This window comes from Panthera leo, chromosome A1 (genome assembly GCF_018350215.1).
Source record: "Panthera leo isolate Ple1 chromosome A1, P.leo_Ple1_pat1.1, whole genome shotgun sequence".
NCBI classification, from domain to species: domain Eukaryota; kingdom Metazoa; phylum Chordata; class Mammalia; order Carnivora; family Felidae; genus Panthera; species Panthera leo.
The window spans coordinates 24,795,133-24,813,836 of NC_056679.1; the positions used below are offsets into that span (position 1 = coordinate 24,795,133).

The 18,704-nt window shown below is 38.1% G+C and overlaps 1 protein-coding gene across 5 annotated transcripts in view; it reads left to right on the forward strand.

Annotated features, from left to right (window-relative positions):
• ZC3H13 (zinc finger CCCH-type containing 13) overlaps positions 1-18,207 on the forward strand; it is a 96,511-nt gene extending 78,304 nt beyond the window's left edge. For all 5 annotated transcript variants that reach the window (XM_042920361.1, XM_042920233.1, XM_042920517.1 and 2 more), the window contains 6 exons: positions 16-1,209; positions 1,998-2,519; positions 4,842-4,991; positions 6,185-6,385; positions 11,999-12,162; positions 17,359-18,207. In XM_042920361.1, the coding sequence (XP_042776295.1) occupies positions 16-1,209; positions 1,998-2,519; positions 4,842-4,991; positions 6,185-6,385; positions 11,999-12,162; positions 17,359-17,529 (2,402 nt within the window). In that variant the 3' untranslated portion in view covers positions 17,530-18,207. The remainder of the gene's footprint in view (positions 1-15; positions 1,210-1,997; positions 2,520-4,841; positions 4,992-6,184; positions 6,386-11,998; positions 12,163-17,358) is intronic.
• Positions 18,208-18,704: the final 497 nt, after the last annotated feature.

Sequence of the window (18,704 nt, forward strand, 5' to 3'; positions counted from 1 at the left end):
CATCTTTTTGTATAGATGAAAAACATAGACTCTTGAGCCAGGTTGTACGACCTCAAGAGTCTCGTTCTCTCAGTCCATCACACCTTCCAGAAGACAGGCAGGGTAGATGGAAAGAGGAAGATCGTAAACTGGAAAGAAAAGAGAGTTCAAGGCGCTATGAAGAGCAGGAGCTTAAAGAGAAAGTTTCTTCTGTAGATAAGCAGAGAGAACAGACAGAAATCCCGGAAAGCTCAAGAACTCGCCCACAAGACATGATGGGACACCACCCGTCTGACGAGCGAGACGCCTCTGATCGAGCTCATGATGAGAACAAGAAAAAAGCCAAAATTCAGAAGAAACCTGTTAAGAAAAAGAAGGAGGAGGATGTTGGGTTAGAGAGGGGTAACACAGAGACAGCATCTGAAGACGGTCAAGTATTTTCACCAAAAAAGGGCCAGAAGAAGAAAAGTATAGAGAAGAAACGTAAGAAATCCAAAGGCGATTCTGATATTTCTGATGAAGAAGCCGTCCTGCAGAGTAAGAAGAAGAGAGGCCCGCGGACGCCCCCTCTAACAGCCAAAGAGGAATTGGTTGACCTGTCCAATGGTAAGGATGGCGGTCTGGAGGATTCTCAGAAAAAGGAAGACACGGCGTTCAGCGACTGGTCTGACGAGGACGTGCCTGACCGGGCGGAGGTGGCGGAACCGGAGCGCGCCGCCACGGCTGCCACTCCCGGAAGGACTCCTTCCCCGTCCTCTCTTCCTCCCCCTCCGCCTCCCGCCGCTGCCGCTTCTACCACCGCCTCTGCTGCCCTCTCCTCGTCGGCCTCCGCCGCCTTCAGCGCGTCCGCCCCCAGCATTTCCTCGTCTGCCGCTCCCACCAACAGCACCGGTGAAGACTCGCACAGGAAGTGCCATAGAACCCGCGCCGAGAAGGTGGAGGCGCCGCACGTCACTATAGAAGATGCGCCGCATCGCAAGCCGCTGGATCAAAAGAGGAGTAGCAGCCTCGGCAGCAATCGGAGCAATCGGAGCCATACGTCTGGTCGTCTCCGCTCCCCGTCCAATGATTCCGCCCATCGAAGTGGGGATGACCAAAGTGGTCGAAAGAGAGTACTGCATAGTGGCTCGAGAGATAGAGAGAAAACAAAAAGTCTGGAGATCACAGGAGAGAGGAAGTCTAGGATTGATCAGTTAAAGCGTGGAGAGCCCAGTCGAAGTACTTCTTCAGGTAATAAAATTGAATTCTAATCTAGCCAGTGCTTCCTGTCTTAGTGTATTTTATACACTTTTCTCTTTTATACAAATTGTAACTTTGACGTAAATGAGACATTGTTTACATTATATACTGCCTTAAATTTTAAGAAACTTGAGAGCTTAACCATGCCACCAGAATGTTACCTGTTACGACATTAACACTAACATTATTATAATAGAGGTACATTGAGTGACGTCCATCAGTTTGATATCAGGGTGTTAGTAGTATATCTTGGCAGAGGGCTCACGTATTCAGGTTCCTTACTGATGCTTGAAATTTTAACCTTCCTGCTCTTCCTCCTGCAGCCAGTGCTTTTTCTTTTGACCACAGAAAATAAGATAGGGGATAGGAAGAGGTCAGATGATGAAGTGATCAGTTCCGTTAATGCTTACCCATTTTATGTATGTATTTCTCGGAAGATATTTTGTGGTTATAGTGGAAAATTACATGTTCCCTTGCTTTTACATATTTTAATTAGCACTTTACAATTTTTCCTTAAAATGAGTTTCTTGAATAATTGGGACTATGGAAACATCAAATGTAAGTTTTAAAGGACCCTAAAATGAAGCATTTTTTTTCTTTCTTTCTTTCCCTTCTCCCTTCCTTCCTTCCTTCCTCTCCCTTCTCTTTTCCTTCAATTGAAGTAGAGTTGACATACAGTGTTAGTTTCAGGTGCATAACACAGTGATTTGATACAAGTATGGCGGCAGTGAAGCATTTTATTTTTTACCTTGTGTAAACTCTTTGTATATTTATTTTAGATCGCCAGGATTCAAGGAGCCATAGTTCAAGAAGAAGTTCTCCTGAATCAGATCGACAGGTCCATTCAAGATCCGGGTCGTTTGATAGCAGAGATAGGCTTCAAGAACGTGATCGATATGAGCATGATAGAGACCGGGACAGAGAGAGGAGAGACACAAGACAGAGAGAATGGGACCGAGATGCTGATAAAGATTGGCCACGGAACAGGGACCGAGATAGATTGCGGGAACGAGAGAGAGAACGAGACAAACGGAGAGATTTGGACAGGGAAAGAGAGAGACTAATTCCTGATTCTATGGAAAGGGACAGGGACAGAGACAGAGACAGAACTTTTGAGAGTTCTTCTCAAATAGAGTCTGTAAAACGCAGTGAAGCAAAACTGGAGAGTGAACATGAAAGAGACCTAGAAGGCACTTCCCGAGACTGTCTTGCTTTGGATAAAGAAAAAATGGATAAAGATCTAGGATCTGTGCAGGGATTTGAAGATCTAAACAAAGCGGAGAAAACTGAGAGTGTGGAAGGTGAGTGCCTTGTTGTCTGTTATCTGCTCCATTCCTTTTCAGATTTCATAGGAAATAAAATATTTTCTCGTGAAGGTGTTCTGATATGCATAAGGAAAAGCCCTGTGATATTTCAAAAATGTGGTCCCCTGATTTGTACTATCATGGTATACTTGGTTCAGATTCACCTGAATGAAATAAAAGGTAGATGCAGTAAAAAATAGTTATCACCTTCTTTTCTTAGATATTTAAAAAAAAAAAAATCATAAAAATGGAAGTTATTTCTTGGTTCAGAGACAGATTCAGATAACTCTTAGTGATTCTGTTTTCCAGGGCAGTTGAGAACAAATACACGAAACAGTCAACACTCCCTGAAAATGCATTTCCCCTTTGGCCCACTAAGAGCCAGCCTCAGCTGTGGGGAACATCATTGTTCACTGCCTCCACTCTCTTCTTCACCCCCAGTCTAGTACAGACCACTCATGCCTCTGAATTCTCTCCGTGCACTGCCCTCCAGCCTTCTTTGTGCTCCCTCTTCCCTTTGCTTGGTAGATGTTTGCCCTCTTATCTTCCCTTATTCAGACTTCATTTCCCAGTCTGTGCATCATTTCCTCCGTGAAGCCTTCTCTGCTAACGGTACTTATTCAGGTTGCCATAGCACCTTGTCTCTATGTCTTTTATAGCATCCCCACACTGTATTACAATTATCTTTCCTTGGTTTTGTCCCCACTATACTCTACTCCTTTGTTAGGGACCGTAGCTTTTCATTTCTTTATCATCAGGACTATAGCACAGATGCAGTAAATGGTTGATGAATGAAAATATGTTCTGCCTGTGCATATATATACCCACGTCTTATTCTTTGGTGAATTATATAGGCTAGCTTAACAAGAGTAATGGCTTCCCTGAAAATTGTCCTGGAAATTCTGCCTCCGTGGGATTGTCCAGTTCTGGTACCAGTGCTTAACACCATTGTTCTGATATCAAGCCCTCAAGAAACTTCTAGGGTACTTGTATATAAGCAGCAGTTATTTCACTATTCTTTTTATTTGTTGTATTATAACATTGGGCCCAGAGTAAGTGCACATTCTTTTGAAACTATAAACATCTTTACTATCTCTTGGTTATCTGATCAGATTATGTTCCAATACAGCAGCTGTTATATTTTTTCTACTTGACAAAAACATTTCTATCTCAGTGTTTCCTCACATTATGTTTTCATCTCAATTTTGAGTATAAATAGCCTCAAATCCTGAGCCATAGTACTAATGGAGGTATAACCTTGGAGTCTAATTGAATATAATTGAAATAATCATAATAACTCTCTTGTGATTGGAGTCAGTGCCCCTCATCCCTAAAATACAGCATTCACTGGTTGTGATCACACATAACATAGCATCGAAATTTATAGGTGAATTACCTACTGTGAGATGAAAAATTTTATTCACCTAAAGTAGGAAAATGAGTGGGATAAACTTGAAAAAATACAAATCCTATTATATGCTTTTATGCTTAGATGTATATTTGTAAAATGAAGTCATTAAAGTTGATTACCTTAGAAGTGAATTGGGAGATTATTCTAGAACATAATAGAAAATTATACAATGACCAGAAACATCTCATAGTTTATTATATTTTATTTGCTGCACATTTATACCTGTAAAGCATACTGTTGCATTTTGCTAACCTAGTGTTGTAAACTCAGTAAAGTATGTGGATAACTGATTAGAAATATTAAACATACTCTCTAGTTTCAGGGTACTTTTCAGTTCACAGCTAACTCACTGGGTGACAAAGCCTAACCTAAGTAATTGAGAAAGATTGGTAAGATAAATATATGCTAGTGGTACCAACAAAATATTTTTCAATTTCTTACAGCATTCTCTTTAAAATTGAGTTGGGATAGGGAGATGAATTGGGAGGTAGAGGGAGAATCAGCGGCAATTTTTCAAATAAATGTAATTATTAATGTTTGCAAGTCTTTTAAATTAATGAGTTTATTTAAGTAAAGAAATTACTACATCCTTTTGAAGTTAGTAAATTTGTCTGGATTTACTTAAAGTTTTATTATAAAAACATTAACATACAGAAGCAAAATTAATAAGTTAGCGGTACCTTTTGTCACATTTTAATTGTAATCTTATAACTTGTTTCGGTATTGCTGTTTTTACTGTGTTCTTGCACTTAAAATTTAATTTTTCTTTTGGAATATTAAGAAATGTAGTTTTCTAAGGAAAAAAACGCTTTTCAAATATTTTAGTGTGCACAGCCTCTTCCTCTTTGGTTTCACTTAAATGTCCCTCCCGTGTGCTCTTTGACATGAGATAAATCTTTCCGAAACAGGAGATGACGAATCCAAGTTAGATGATGCACATTCATTAGGATCTGGTGCTGGAGAAGGATATGAGCCAATCAGTGATGATGAACTAGATGAAATTCTAGCAGGTGATGCTGAAAAGAGGGAAGACCAACAGGATGAGGAGAAGATGCCAGGTAATCATTTACAAAGGTGGTTGAACGTAAAAATGACCTGATTTTTGGTATTAGGGCATTGCTAAGTAATGAAAGGCAGAATTTTTCTTTCTATGTTTTATTTGAGACTGAAAGGCCAATACAATGAAAATCACAGTCTGTGTGGTCAGCACACTTTTAAGTCGACATTGCCTACGAATTGGACAGGGTCTCTTTTAAAATAGTCAAATTCTAAGATTTCCGTTCCAGAAGTTGAAATTCATGTTATATAACTTGGAATCTAACCGAATACTGATTGCCCAGCAATGTTCCGGATGGTAGATGTATGGTACAAAGCTTCACGGTCGTGGTGCCGCAAGCCAACTTCTGAAACAGTCATTCAAAATTTATAATTGTTGAAATTACATTTATGCAAGATCTATATACCTCTGTCAATTTTCTCAACTCAGTAATTATCTTCCCTTGTATAGTGTAGAACCGTACACTCCGCCAGAGCTTATTCTGGTGACCACAGCCTGAAGCAACGTCCCAGTTAGTCTGCTTGTTGTAATTTGTTTGAGGGAGAGAGAGCCCACACGCGTGGGGGAAGAGGCAGACAGAGGGGGGGAAAGAGAATCAGTAGGCTCCAAGCCCAGAGCCCAGCGCGGGGCTGGATCTCACCATGGTGGGATCAGGACCTGAGCTGAAATCAAGAGTCCGATGCTTAACCACCTGTACTACCTAGGCGCCCCGTTATAATTTTTTTTTTTTTAATATCATAGTGCGGGTCTTTGTTTTGTTGGGGAATGTAAAACGTTAAAATTTTATTTTGACTTAATTTGTTTTGTACTTCACAATTTTCTACTAATGTAGAAGGTATGTATATCTTTTTTATTATATGTTATTAAATAGAACATTACTGTTAATTTTTTCAATTGTCCCTTGTCAGTAGATGGATTATTTGTTCGCAGTATTAAATTTGTAGGAATGCGCTTGGGTTTTGTTTGCTTGCCTGTTATCTTTTGGTGAGGTTTTTTTTTTTTTTTTTACTGGAAAGGTCCTTAGATTCTAAATATTAGTCTTTATAGTAAAGCTTTCATTTTAAGACTGTTATTTTTCATTTAAAACACTTGTTACTTAATGCTTTCTATGTTTTGCAGTTTCTGTTTATCAAAAGATAACAAGAATGCTGTTTCTTGATGTAAAAACAAAATCCCATTCTTAACTTTTTACAGATCCATTAGATGTGATAGATGTGGATTGGTCTGGTCTTATGCCAAAGCATCCAAAAGAACCACGAGAGCCTGGGGCTGCCCTCTTAAAATTCACACCTGGAGCTGTTATGCTAAGAGTGGGGATTTCTAAAAAGTTGGCAGGTTCTGAACTCTTCACCAAAGTCAAAGAAACATGTCAGAGACTTTTAGAAAAACCCAAAGGTAATCCTACTCTACTTTGTGTAATGTCTGCTGCAACTTAATTAAGATGCCTTTGAAAAGGGTTCTTTGTTTTCACATAGCACTCCCAGTATAGGAAGTTTTTTTTTTTTTGAGGAATCACTTGATATTCAGTATTAAATCTTCTTCAGAAATTTAAAAAGGAATTTTGACTCTGCAAATTAAAGCAAAAAAGTTGCAGAAATAGCACAGTAAAGTTCTTAGTTGTGTTCCCAGAACTAACCAGAGCAGAGCCTGGAAAAGTGGGCTTCGTTCGTATCTAAACAAATTGGGTGTCAAGGCAACCCTTTCCCCTGGGAAATGGGGAGTTCTACCCATATGCAAATGTCTAGGTTGAGCCTTTAACAAAGGGGGTAGAAGCTTGGTGTCTGTGCCAGATGATCTGGATTCCTAAATAGGCACACACTTACCAGCTACTCTGTGTGTTAGTGTCACCATTTGTAAGCTGGGAATAGTTACCCCATCAACTTCATAAGATTGTTAGGAGCAGCAAATGAGGTTTAAGTAAAATACTTAGAACGATTCCTGACATGTGGTGACACTTAATAGTGACTACTACTATTTAGTTTGAAAATAGTTTCATATTGATTTTAGACCTTATTGCAACAGCTTTTCATTACAACGGAAGGGGAATGACTGGGTGGTAAAAAGAAGGAAGAGATAAAATGTGAAAGCAACGACATTTAATTTTATATCATGTTTGTGAGAGTAAAGGTTTAAAAATTAAGATTTTTACTAATACAAAAATGGAAAAAAAAATTTAATGTTTGAGAGCGAGAGCACGTGAGCAAGCGGGAGAGGGGCAGAGACAGAGGGGGAGAGAGATTCCCAAGCAGGCTCTGCACTGTCACAGCGGAGCCCAACATGGGGCTCCAACTCAGGAGCTGTGAGATCATGACCTGAGCTGAAATCAAGAGTTAGGCTTTTTTTTTTTTTTTAACGTTTATTTATTTTTGAGACACAGAGAGAGCATGAACGGGGGAGGGGCAGAGAGAGAGGGAGACACAGAATCCGAAGCAGGCTCCAGGCTCTGAGCTGTCAGCACAGAGCCCGACGCGGGGCTTGAACTCACGGACCGCGAGATCATGACCTGAGCCGAAGTCGGACGCTTAACCGACCGAGCCACCCAGCCGCCCCAAGAGACAGGCATTTTAACTGACTGAGCCACCTAGTCTCCCTGAAAAAAATTGTTTTATTACTTTCATGTTTTTTCTTTCAACTGTTAGCGTAAGCAGCAAAAGTCTTGATTTTAACACGTCCCAATAAATACAGAATGAAACATATGCGTGAAACATATAAATTATTATGATTGTGAATATGTGTTAACTTGACAAATGACTAAACTCCTGGGTTCCTGCCCCTGCTCTTTTCTGCCTTGTTTGGTTGGCTCTTTGACCTTAAGCAGGTAACTCCTGTGGGTATTAAATAATGGAATGAAAGCCCTAAGATCTCACCCATCTCTAAAGCAGTTTGCTCCTATGACTTTGCTACCTATGAAATATAGTTTGGCCATAACCTGATGACATACATCGTAAAGGGGGGTTAATTGTTGCTTACCAATCAGACCTCTCCTAATGAGAGAACAAGAGAACTGATACAGGATGCTGAATATACGTTTCCTAAGGAATGGGACTTTGTATACTGCTGTATCCATTGTATAATGACCTGTTCTTACTGATTATGCTATTATCTAGAACAGTACCTGACACACAGTTTCAATAAGTATCTGTAAAATAATTGGTACTGATTTTTTCTGTCCTATTCAGTCTATTTCAGTGTCCCAATACTGAAGAAAGTATATCCCTATCCCATTTGTAATTTTAAAAACACCGTAAACTTTTTAAGTATACCGAAACTTAAATTGCCTTTGCCTAAGTTTTCTGTGTGGAGTGTGATAGATTAAAAACAAGTAAGGTGGCACCTGTCTGGCTCAGTCGGTAGAGACTGCAACTCTTGATGTCAGGTTGGTGAGTTCGAGCCCTGTGTTGGGCACAGAAATTACTTTAAAAAAAAAAAAGTCTCTTGAATAATTTTGTGGTAGTCATTTCAAAACCACGAAGAGACTGGAAGTTTGGGCGTGTTATACTTTCTAGGGAGGTGCGCAAGTGTGTGTTTTGTATTCTTTTGTTAAAGAAGAGAACGATAAGGATTCCAATAAAAAGAAATTTGTCATCATGACCATTGTTCCAGGAAGAAGGTGGGCTCACTGCACATTTCTTCTGTATTTGTATCTACAGTGGAATGGTAGTTAATATTTTGGGGGGTTTTAGGTTTTTTTAATACTATGTGTATGTGACTGTGTCACTGCTCGCCTGAAGCATAGTTCTCTCTGAATCACCTGAGGGACTGCCTTTTTCCCATTTAGGTATCCTGAGCCAACTGTGGAGATTCTGTAGATGCAGTGGTAGAACCCTGGCACTGTACTTTAGAAAGCTCCTCAGATGATTCCGATAGACACTGAAGTTTGCAAACTGGTTTTGAGTTTTTTCTTTGTATTTATTTACACTTGTCTTACATTCTGTACCTTTTGACAGGTATATGACCTGTTGACTAGATATATTACATGAGACTAGTTTCTTGTTAATTCTCTAATCTCACTGTGCTTTGCAGTTCAGGAAATGAAAGTGAAACAGTCAGATGTGTCTGTTGTGTTTTTACTAGGTGATATTTACCATTTTCCTTTGTGGACTCTAACAATAACCTGTTTGATTATGTTGTCAAAGAAGCGGTATCTGGTACTTCTGGCCAGCTTGTAGAATGCTAGCTGTGAAGTTTTACTGTGTTATATTTTTGGATTACTGACTGGCCCTGTTCTGTTATTTTGACTTCTTATTTAACCCAACCTCTTTATTTTCCATCAAACTTTACAAAAATAGAAGAATTAAGGAGAGATTTAAGTGTTTCCTCCCTGCCTTTGCATGTTGTAACTTAAGACTAAGTGATTTTTATTTATACATTGTTTTCACAGTGACCAAATCTACGATAAAATTTGCTGGTTGTCTTAATACCTAATCATCACTTACCTGATTTTTTTTTAAGAGATCACAAAAGGTAGTCGTATTACTGCAGTTGAATGCTGCTATAATAAAGTCCTGAAATCTATTCCGGGACTTTATGCGATAGTTGATGGTAAACAATATACTGAATTCGATTTCACTAATTCTAACTTCCAACCTTTCTTCCCAGTAAGAGACAGTAATCAGTGTCTAAATTCTTTCCCCCTAGGCTACTTGTCTTACACCTTCAAGTGGCTATCTGAATATTTATTTTTGTTTGAGATTAGCAACATAACCACATGTTCAAGATCTTTCACAGAGAATATGTTGCCTCTTGAATGTTTTCATTGCAGTATGGTTGGCACACGGTGTTAGCCTCGGTGTCAGTTGTACAGCACAGTGATTCACCAACTCTGAGGTTATGCTCTGTTCACCCTAAGTATAGCTGCCATCTGTCACCATGCACTGTTACAATACCATTCACTGCATTCCCTGCGTTGTACCTTTTATTCCTGTGGTTTATTTATTCCATTACTGGCATACCTTTTAGCTCATCCCCCACCCTTCTCCCATCTGGAAACCATCAGTTTGTTCTCTGTATTCATTTGTCTGTTTCTGCTTTGTTTTTTTAGATTGCACATTCTAGCTTGATACCTGGGATGGTGATCCCTCTAACACTGTTCTTTTTCCGCCAAGATTGCTTTGTCTATTTGGGGTCTTGTGTGGTTCATACAAATTGTAAGATTGTTTATTCTAGTTTTATGGACATTATTGATATTTTGATAGCAGTTGCATTGTGTCTGTAGTGTGCTTTCGGTAGTGTGGACATTTTAACAGTATTCTTCCAATCCATGAGCGTGGTGTGTGTTTGCATTTGTTTGTATCTTCAGTTTCTTTCATCAGTGTTTTATAGTTTTCAGAGTAAAGGTCTTTCACCTCTGTGGTTAAGTTTATTCCTAGGTATTTTATTATTTTGGGTACAATTTTAAGCAGCGTTGTTTTCTTAATTTCTCTGTTACTTCATTATTAGAGTACAGAAATGCAACCGATTTCGGGAAATTAACTTTGTTTCTTGTAACTTTACAGAATTCATTTATTACCTCTAGGAGTTTTTTGGTGGAGTCTTTAGGATTTTCTGTGTACTGTATCATGCCATCTGCAAACAGTGACAGTTTTACTACTTTCTACCAATTTGGATGCCTTTTATTTCTTTTTCCGGTCTGTGGCTAGAACTTCCAGTACCGTGCTGAATAAAAGTGGCAAGAGTGGGCATCCTTGTCTTGTTCCTGATCCTAGAGGGAAAGCTCTCAGTTTTTCATCATTGAGTATGAGGTTAGCTGTGGGTTGCTCATATATGGCCTTTTTAATGTTATGGTACGTTCCCTCTAAACCCACTTTGTTGAGTTTTTATCGTGAGCAGCTGTTCAGTTTTGTCAAATGCTTTTTCCTCACCCATGAGGTAATACGATTTTTATCCTTAGTTTGGTTAATGTGGTATATCCTATTGATTGATTTGCATATTGAACCATCTTGGATCTCTGGAATTAATCCCCCTGAATTGTGATGAACGGTCCTTTTAATGTGTTGTTGAATGTGGTTTCCTAATATTTTGTTGAGGACTTTTACATCTGTGTTCATCAGAAATATTAGCCTATGGTTTTGTTGTTTTGTGGTGTCTTAGTCTGGTTTTGATATCAGGGTAATGCTAGCCTCATAGAATGTGTTTGGAAGCTTTCCTTCCTATTTTGGGGGGAATAGTTTGAGGTGACATGGTATTAACTTATTAACAAGCGTTTGATAGAATTCACCTGGTTCTAGACTTTTGGTTGGGAGTTTTTGATTATCACTTCAGTTTTGTTACTAGCAATAGGTCTGTTCAGATCCTATTTCTTCTAGGTTGTCCATAGTACTCTGTTATCCTTTGTATTTCTGTAATGTTTCTTGTTCTCATTTCTGTTATATTTATTTGTCATTTTTTTTCTTGATGACTCTCAGTTTTGTTTCTCTCTTACGGAGAACCAGCCTTTGGTTTCATTCATCTTTTCTATTGATCTTTTTAGTCTCTGTCATTGCCGTGATATTTATGATTTCTTTCCTTCTACTCACCTTGGGCATTGTTCTTTTGCTAATTCCTTTAGGTGCAAGGTTGGATTGAGATTTTTGTTTCTTAACATAGCCCTGTATTGCTATAAGTTTCCCTCTGAGAACTGCTTTTGCTGTGTCCCCAAGATGCTGGACTGTTGTGTTTTTATTTTCATTTGTCTCCATGTATTTTTTTTTTCCTCTTTCATTTCTTTGTTAACCCATTGGTTGTTTTTAGTAGCATGTTGTTTAGCCTTATGTGTTTGTGGTTTTTTTCTTGCTTTTTATTCTTGTAATTAATTTCTAGTTTTATACTTTCATGTTCTGAAAAGATGCAGGATAGGATTTCAATTCTCTTAAATGCATTGAGACGTGTTTTGTGACCTAATAAAGTATATATGCCTTTAATATAAAATAATTTTCACCAGCATTATGATAAACTTAATGGAATATGTAAGCAGCCAGCAACACTTTCCTATTTTAGGAAAACTTAATGCCTGTTTGTTTTTATTGAAAGATGCAGACAGTCTTTTTGAACATGAACTGGGGGCTCTCAACATGGCTGCATTACTACGAAAAGAAGAGCGAGCAAGTCTTCTTAGTAATCTTGGGCCCTGTTGTAAAGCGTTATGCTTCAGACGGGATTCAGCAATCCGGAAGCAGCTTGTTAAAAATGAGAAGGTACTGTTTCCTTGGAAAGTATGGATGGTATATTTTTCATTTGATTGCTTTAAGGTGAGATTAAGGTCTCATTATCTGCTTTTAGGAGTTTGGTTTCCTAGTCTTTTACACGTGGAGAAAGAAGAATTCTATTTTGTAATGGTTTTCATTTTACTTCAAGAGTATTGATGAACGTTTGTGTCGAATAGCAATTTGTTATTCAAAATTTGATGCATAAAGAGTTTTAAATAGTCTCTTTCTGTGAAACGTTTTCATTTGTGAAAAGTTTCTCTAAGTAAATTTCTAGTATGTTTTATTATCTAAACTGAACATCAGAGAAAAAAGTTTTCCAGACACAGAGTGGTGAGGATATTTCTAGGAAGAAATAGTGTCTATGAGAATGTACCAAGCCAGAAGAAAGGAAATAAATACAGGTGAGTGTATGTAAGCATTTACTTAAGAAGAATAAAATAAAACATAAAATAGAAATTAGATTTGGAAGAGATCTGGTCATGAGAAATTGAAAATGTCTAAACTTTAAAAAGCCTAAGAGAGTTGGTTTAAAAGGTTAGAGAAACTTTCATTAGCTTTTTACCTGGGGACATTTAAAACAACATTGCTAAAGAAAAAGATTCGCATTTGCAGAAGAAATTAAATTCATGAAAAACAGAGGGATGAACTCAACTGCAGCGATTAAAATGGAAACAGATACAAGGAATAGGAAGCTTTTAAAGTCTTCCCTAGTTCAAGGCCTGGCTCAGAATCACTCCTGACAGAGTTGCTACAATCCTTCTCCTCTGCACTCCCATTTCATGTACTTCATGTACTACTTAGTTTTCTCCTCATGCTGTTGCCTAGGTGCCCATTTCTCCTTGCAGCTTTTCTCAGCTGGAAATGTCCCTAAGAGAATTGAGTCCTAGTGAGCCTTGAAGCACATATGTAATGGGTCAGCTTCTCTTGTAAGTGTCTGGAATGGTACGACTTGCTTCCATCCTCAGGCGTTGAAGTTGAAAATTTTTCTGTTTGCTCAAGGAGAGGACTTGGGTTGAAAAAGGCTGCGTGTTTTGCAGTCTCACCAGAATCCTGCCTCCTTTTCGTAAAAAATATATTGTAACATTCCCCGGTTCCTCCTCTAATATGCCATAGCGCCTCTCAGAAATGGTGACAACCAAAAACGCCCTTGCAGAATTCTCCTTGAGAGCCATTGTCAGAACCTTGTAATCCTTCAGTACAGGGCACAGACCATTAACTAGCATGTGACATGTTATAAAAAGTTATAGTGGCACAGTATTAATGTCTTAAATGATCCACCTGAAGAAAGCATTGTGAGCTTTTCTGATTGCTCAGCGTTAAAAATTTTCACACAAAACCTGAAGAGACCCAACTGAAGAAAAATTAATTTCAGATATAAGAGAGCCTCGTGAAAGATGTTAAGAAAATTAAAATATATAGGACTGTAAAAGCAAAATACAGAATAGGACCACTCATCAAGGAAAATGGTACTTCTTATCAGAAGATGAAAAAAAGTGGAAAGCCAGTGAACTCATATTTTGGCATGCTCTTTATTTAGAGAATGATTTTTAAAATATATAAATTATACATATCAGAAAAGATAGTTTAAGGATACCAAGAGAACACTTGGCTGAAGAACACTTTAAATGAGCTGAAGTCTCAGCTGAGTATTGTAGTATTAAAAGAATGTATAGAACTGGTAGCAGGCAGAAGGAAGGAATACCACAAGAAATTAGTAGAAAAATTCTGAAGAGATGAAAAAAACTAATCCAAGTCTCATAGATATTAAAAGGATAATACTGTAAACAGCTCTATGCACATAAATTCGACAGTTTAGGAGAAATGAATCAATTGCTCTAAAATCCACAAGCATCTTTGAATCGTCTGTGTCGGTTTGCTTTGGTCTGGTTTTTATTGGAAAAGAAGCCTCCACTCTCAGATGGTTTCACTGGCAAAATCTACCAAATGTTTAAGTTAGAAATAACACCAATTCTACATAATTTCTTCCAGAAAATTGAAGAGACAGGAATCCTTCCCAACTCATTTTATGAGGACAACAGCTACTCGGATATCAAAACCAGAGTAAGACATCACAAGAAAACTACCGATCTGTATCACTCATGAGCATACACATAAAAAATCCTCAAATCCAGCAATATATAAAAGGAGTTCTGCACCGTGACCAAATACCATTTATCCTCAGAGTGAAAGGCTGGTTTAATATGCTAGTTTAGTATTCTAAAATTATTCAGTGTAATCCACATATCGACAGACCAAGAAGAAAAAATACCTAATCCTGTCAATTGATGCAGAAAAAAAACACTTGAGAAAAATCAGCATTCCTATGCAATAAAAATTCTTAGTAAGCTGGAATAAGAAAGAGTCTTGACTCGCATCTCCAAAAACCTGTAGCTAACATCGTACTTAAGGGTAAAAGTTTGAAATATTTCCCGGAGAGGTCAGAACGAGGCAAGGCTGTCCATTCTCACTACCCCTGTTCCACATTTTACTGGGAGTTCTAGCCAGTTCAATAAGAAAAGGAAGTAGAAGGCATACAGATTGGAAAAGAAGAGGTAAAACTGTATTTACAGACAAGATGATTGCCTACGTGAAAGTTTTCAAGGAATTTATCAGAAACACTCTCAGAACTTAAGAGTGTAACAAGGCCACAGGATACAGAGCATGCGCAAAGCAATTGGATTTCCATATACTAACAGTGTATAGAAACACCTGGGAACTGAAAGGTAGGAAATACTTTTTAGTGGCTCCCCAGCAAAAAGTACTTAGATACAAATCTAACAGAACATGGTGCAGGGTCTGTGTGCTGAGAACTATGAGACCCTGACATAAAAAATCAAAGATGACCTGAATAATGGAGACGTACATCTTGTTCATGGATTGGAAGACTCCATATAGTTAAGATTGTAATTTTCCCCAAATGGATCTGCAGATTTAATACAATCCAGCAAAATTGCAGCAGTGGTTTTTTTAAGATAACAGATTCTCAAGTTTACATGGAAAGTCAAAGCAACTAGAATACACAGGATAGTTGTTTAAAAAGATGAATACAGTTGAAGGACTCAAAGTTCCCAGTTTTAAGACTGCCTGTAAAGCCACAGTACTCAGGATAATGTGGTCCTGGCACCAGAGATGACACACACCAAAACCAATGGTACAGAGTCCAGAAATAAACCCATAAACCCACACAAGTAGGACTAATCTGGCGGGGGGTTGGGGGGGGGGGATCTAAAAATGGGTTGTTTTTTTAATTGAACTTTTTATTTTGACATACCTGTTCTTCATCAAAATGTACAACTTCTGTGAAAGAGATGAAGACTGAAAAGACCAGGATACTGAGAGAAAATACCTGGACACCACTTTTTGGGGAAAGGACTTATATCTAGAATGTGTAAAGGACTCTGAAAAGTTCACAGTAAAAAAAAAAAGCAATCCAATTTTTTTAAATGGGCAACACTTGAATGGACAGTTCACCAAAGAGGATATGTGAATAAGCCCATGAGAAGATGTTTAACATTTTGAGCCATTAACAAATGCAGATTAAAAATTAAATGAGATACCATTGTGACCCTGTTACGGTAGCTAAAAACCAACAGCAATGAACCCCGTGGCAAGGATGTAGAGCAGTTTGGAACTACCATGTGTTCCCGGTGAGAATGCAAAATGATACACCACGTGGGAACACAGTGTGGTTGTTTGGGGAAATGAATATTCACTCTATGACCCAGTAATCCCTATTGCCAGGTTTTTACCTTCGAAAAATGAAAACTTACATTCATATAAAAACCTGTCCACAGTAGCTTATAGCAGGTCTATTCATAATCTCCAAAAACTGGAAACAACCCCAGTGTTCTTTACGTAGCTAATTGATAAACTAGGACGCATCTGTATAACCGGTTACTAATTTATAAGAAAAAATAGCCAAACTGTCAGTAAGTACTATCAACAATATGGATTAATCTCAAAAACACGATACTGAAAGAAACAAGTCTCTAAAGATCATATAGTGTACGATTCCATTTATTTGATGTTCTGGAAACGGCAAAGCAATCACAGAGACCCTATCACTGATTGCCAGGGGTTAGAGTTGGGGAGAGGGTGTGAACACAAAGGGAGTTTTCTGAATGATGAAACTTCTCTATTCTGATTGTGGTCATGGTTATGTGAATCAGTACCCAAGTGTCAACACAGAACTACGCATAAAAAGTCAGTTTTCTGTATCACAACATGTATATTTTTCAACGCACATGTAATCGAGGAACCACTGTTCTTTTAAGGATCCTAGAAAGAAGAGAAATGGCAGAATGCCCAAGATAGTCAAATCTTACCTTCTTTCATTTATGAACACACTTGGAGAACATTTAACAAAATTTTATGACAACTTCCAAAAATGCTAATGTGGCCTTAAATTGCAGTAATAGAGATAAGCATTTTAACAGAAGGGCGGTAGTACTTTCTCAGTGGACTGCAGTGATCAGCTGTCTTCTAGAGAATTTGTTCACTCCTGGAGCCCACGTTCTACAGACAGAACATGGACAGACCAGAAAGGAGTGCAAGTGCTTCTCCTCAGAGGTTCGAAAGGCTGTCATGTAAAGTAAGATTGAATTAGCGTACAGCCCTATATAAGAGATTTGCTGTCATGTAAAGTAAGATTGAATTAGTGTTCAGCCCTATATAAGAGATTTCATTTCAACATGTTCAAAAACGTGCAGTGATTGCTGTTTGTTTTGTCATTGGAAATAAAAACTCGTTGATGACCTGTCAGGGATTGTTGTAGATGCCAACTTTAGGCAAGAGATGCCCCTCAAAGCTTTCTTTTCTAAGATTTCTTGAATCCGAAAACATTTCTTAAGTTTGTCTTGAAATATCCATCCCAAATTAATTTTTCTTGTCACTTTAATATTTTTGTTAGAGGTTAACCTGCCTTTGTCAACTCGTAGCATACATTAATTTTTTTAATGTTTGTTTTTGAGACAGCGAGAGAGCATGAACAGGAGAGGGTCAGAGAGAGGGAGACACAGAATCTGAAGCAGGCTCCAGGCCCTGAGCTGTCAGCACAGAGCCTGACGCGGGGCTCGAACTCACAGACCGTGAGAACATGACCTGAGCCGAAGTCAGACGCTTAACTGACTGAGCCACCCAGGCACCCCTCATCTTTTAAAATTTGTTTTTGTTTTCTTCAAATAGGGCACCGTGAAACAGGCTTACACAAGTGCTCCAGTGGTAGACAATGAATTACTGCGATTGAGTCTTCGGTTATTTAAGAAGAAGACTGCTTGTCATGCCCCAGGACATGAGAAGACTGAAGATAGTAAACTCTCGCAGTCCACTGTCCAGCAGGAACTGTGTGTGTCTTAGGACTGAAGTCAAATGACATATTTGGTACTCTCTTCCTTCAAGATTACACATTCTTTTTCAGAGTTCTTTGGTTTGACAAACATTATTCATAACAAAGGCAGAAAAGATTTATCAGCCATGGTAAAAGGGTGAAGAACAACTTTGATCTAAAGTTTAAAGACACTAGTTTTGGCTAACTTAAGGTTTTACATAGATTTTTACACAGTACTTGATATTCATGTGAAATAATGTGAAAACATCTAGATTTAGTTTATTCTGTACTTTTTGTTAAAACTGAAGATTTTGGAAAAACGGTTGCCACTGCTCATGCAGCCTATGAATATTTTTTATGAAATGGAGCCACTGACTTATGTTCTGGATCATCCCGACAGAAATAGATTTTATTCAGAAACGTTGTGTTCACGGAATGAACGCACACTGCAGTGCAGAGCTCTTGAAGGCGGATGCTGGTCCTGCGTGCTGTGTTTGGGGGCAGACCTCCAGCAGGAGGTAGCCAAAGTACTTTTTTCCTTTCTAAAGTTCGAAAAAAAAAAATTTACTAATGGGTCTTTTTTTTTTTAATACATGTGCGTTGTTACAATGTATATTGGATGTCTTTGGATTCTAAATGGTTTTGTTATCAGAAAATGTCTACTGTTTTTATTTTTAATAAATGTACCTTTCCTTGTTCTAGATTTACTTTGCTCTTCATTGATCTTATTCCTAATGTTCTGAGACACTTGTCATCAACATTGCATATTTCATATTTCACATTTTATTGCTCAAGTAAATAATGCAGTAGGAGTTGAGGAGAGACTTCAAATACAGGTCAGTAATACTTGAAACAAACCAAGAGTGAACAAACCTATGTCATCTGAACTTTAAAATCCTACCGTCAAATTTTTCAGGGCTATCATCTTCGATTACATTGAACTGTCTAGCCTGTAATATGTAAGATGACTTAATTTTTTTAAATTACCATCTGTTTTATTCTGTGTATATTTCTGTAACTCATGAAGAGGAGTCTTAGAAGGATTTGAAATGCACTCCAAGCTGCAGAATGTGTGGGCAGACAACAATAATAAAGGAAACCAGTCAGAATTATAATTTTTTTCATTGGCTCTCACAGGTTTTTGTTCAAACTGTAATCCATTACCTGTGTCAGTTTTGTATCCTCTAAAGGTAACAGTGCTACT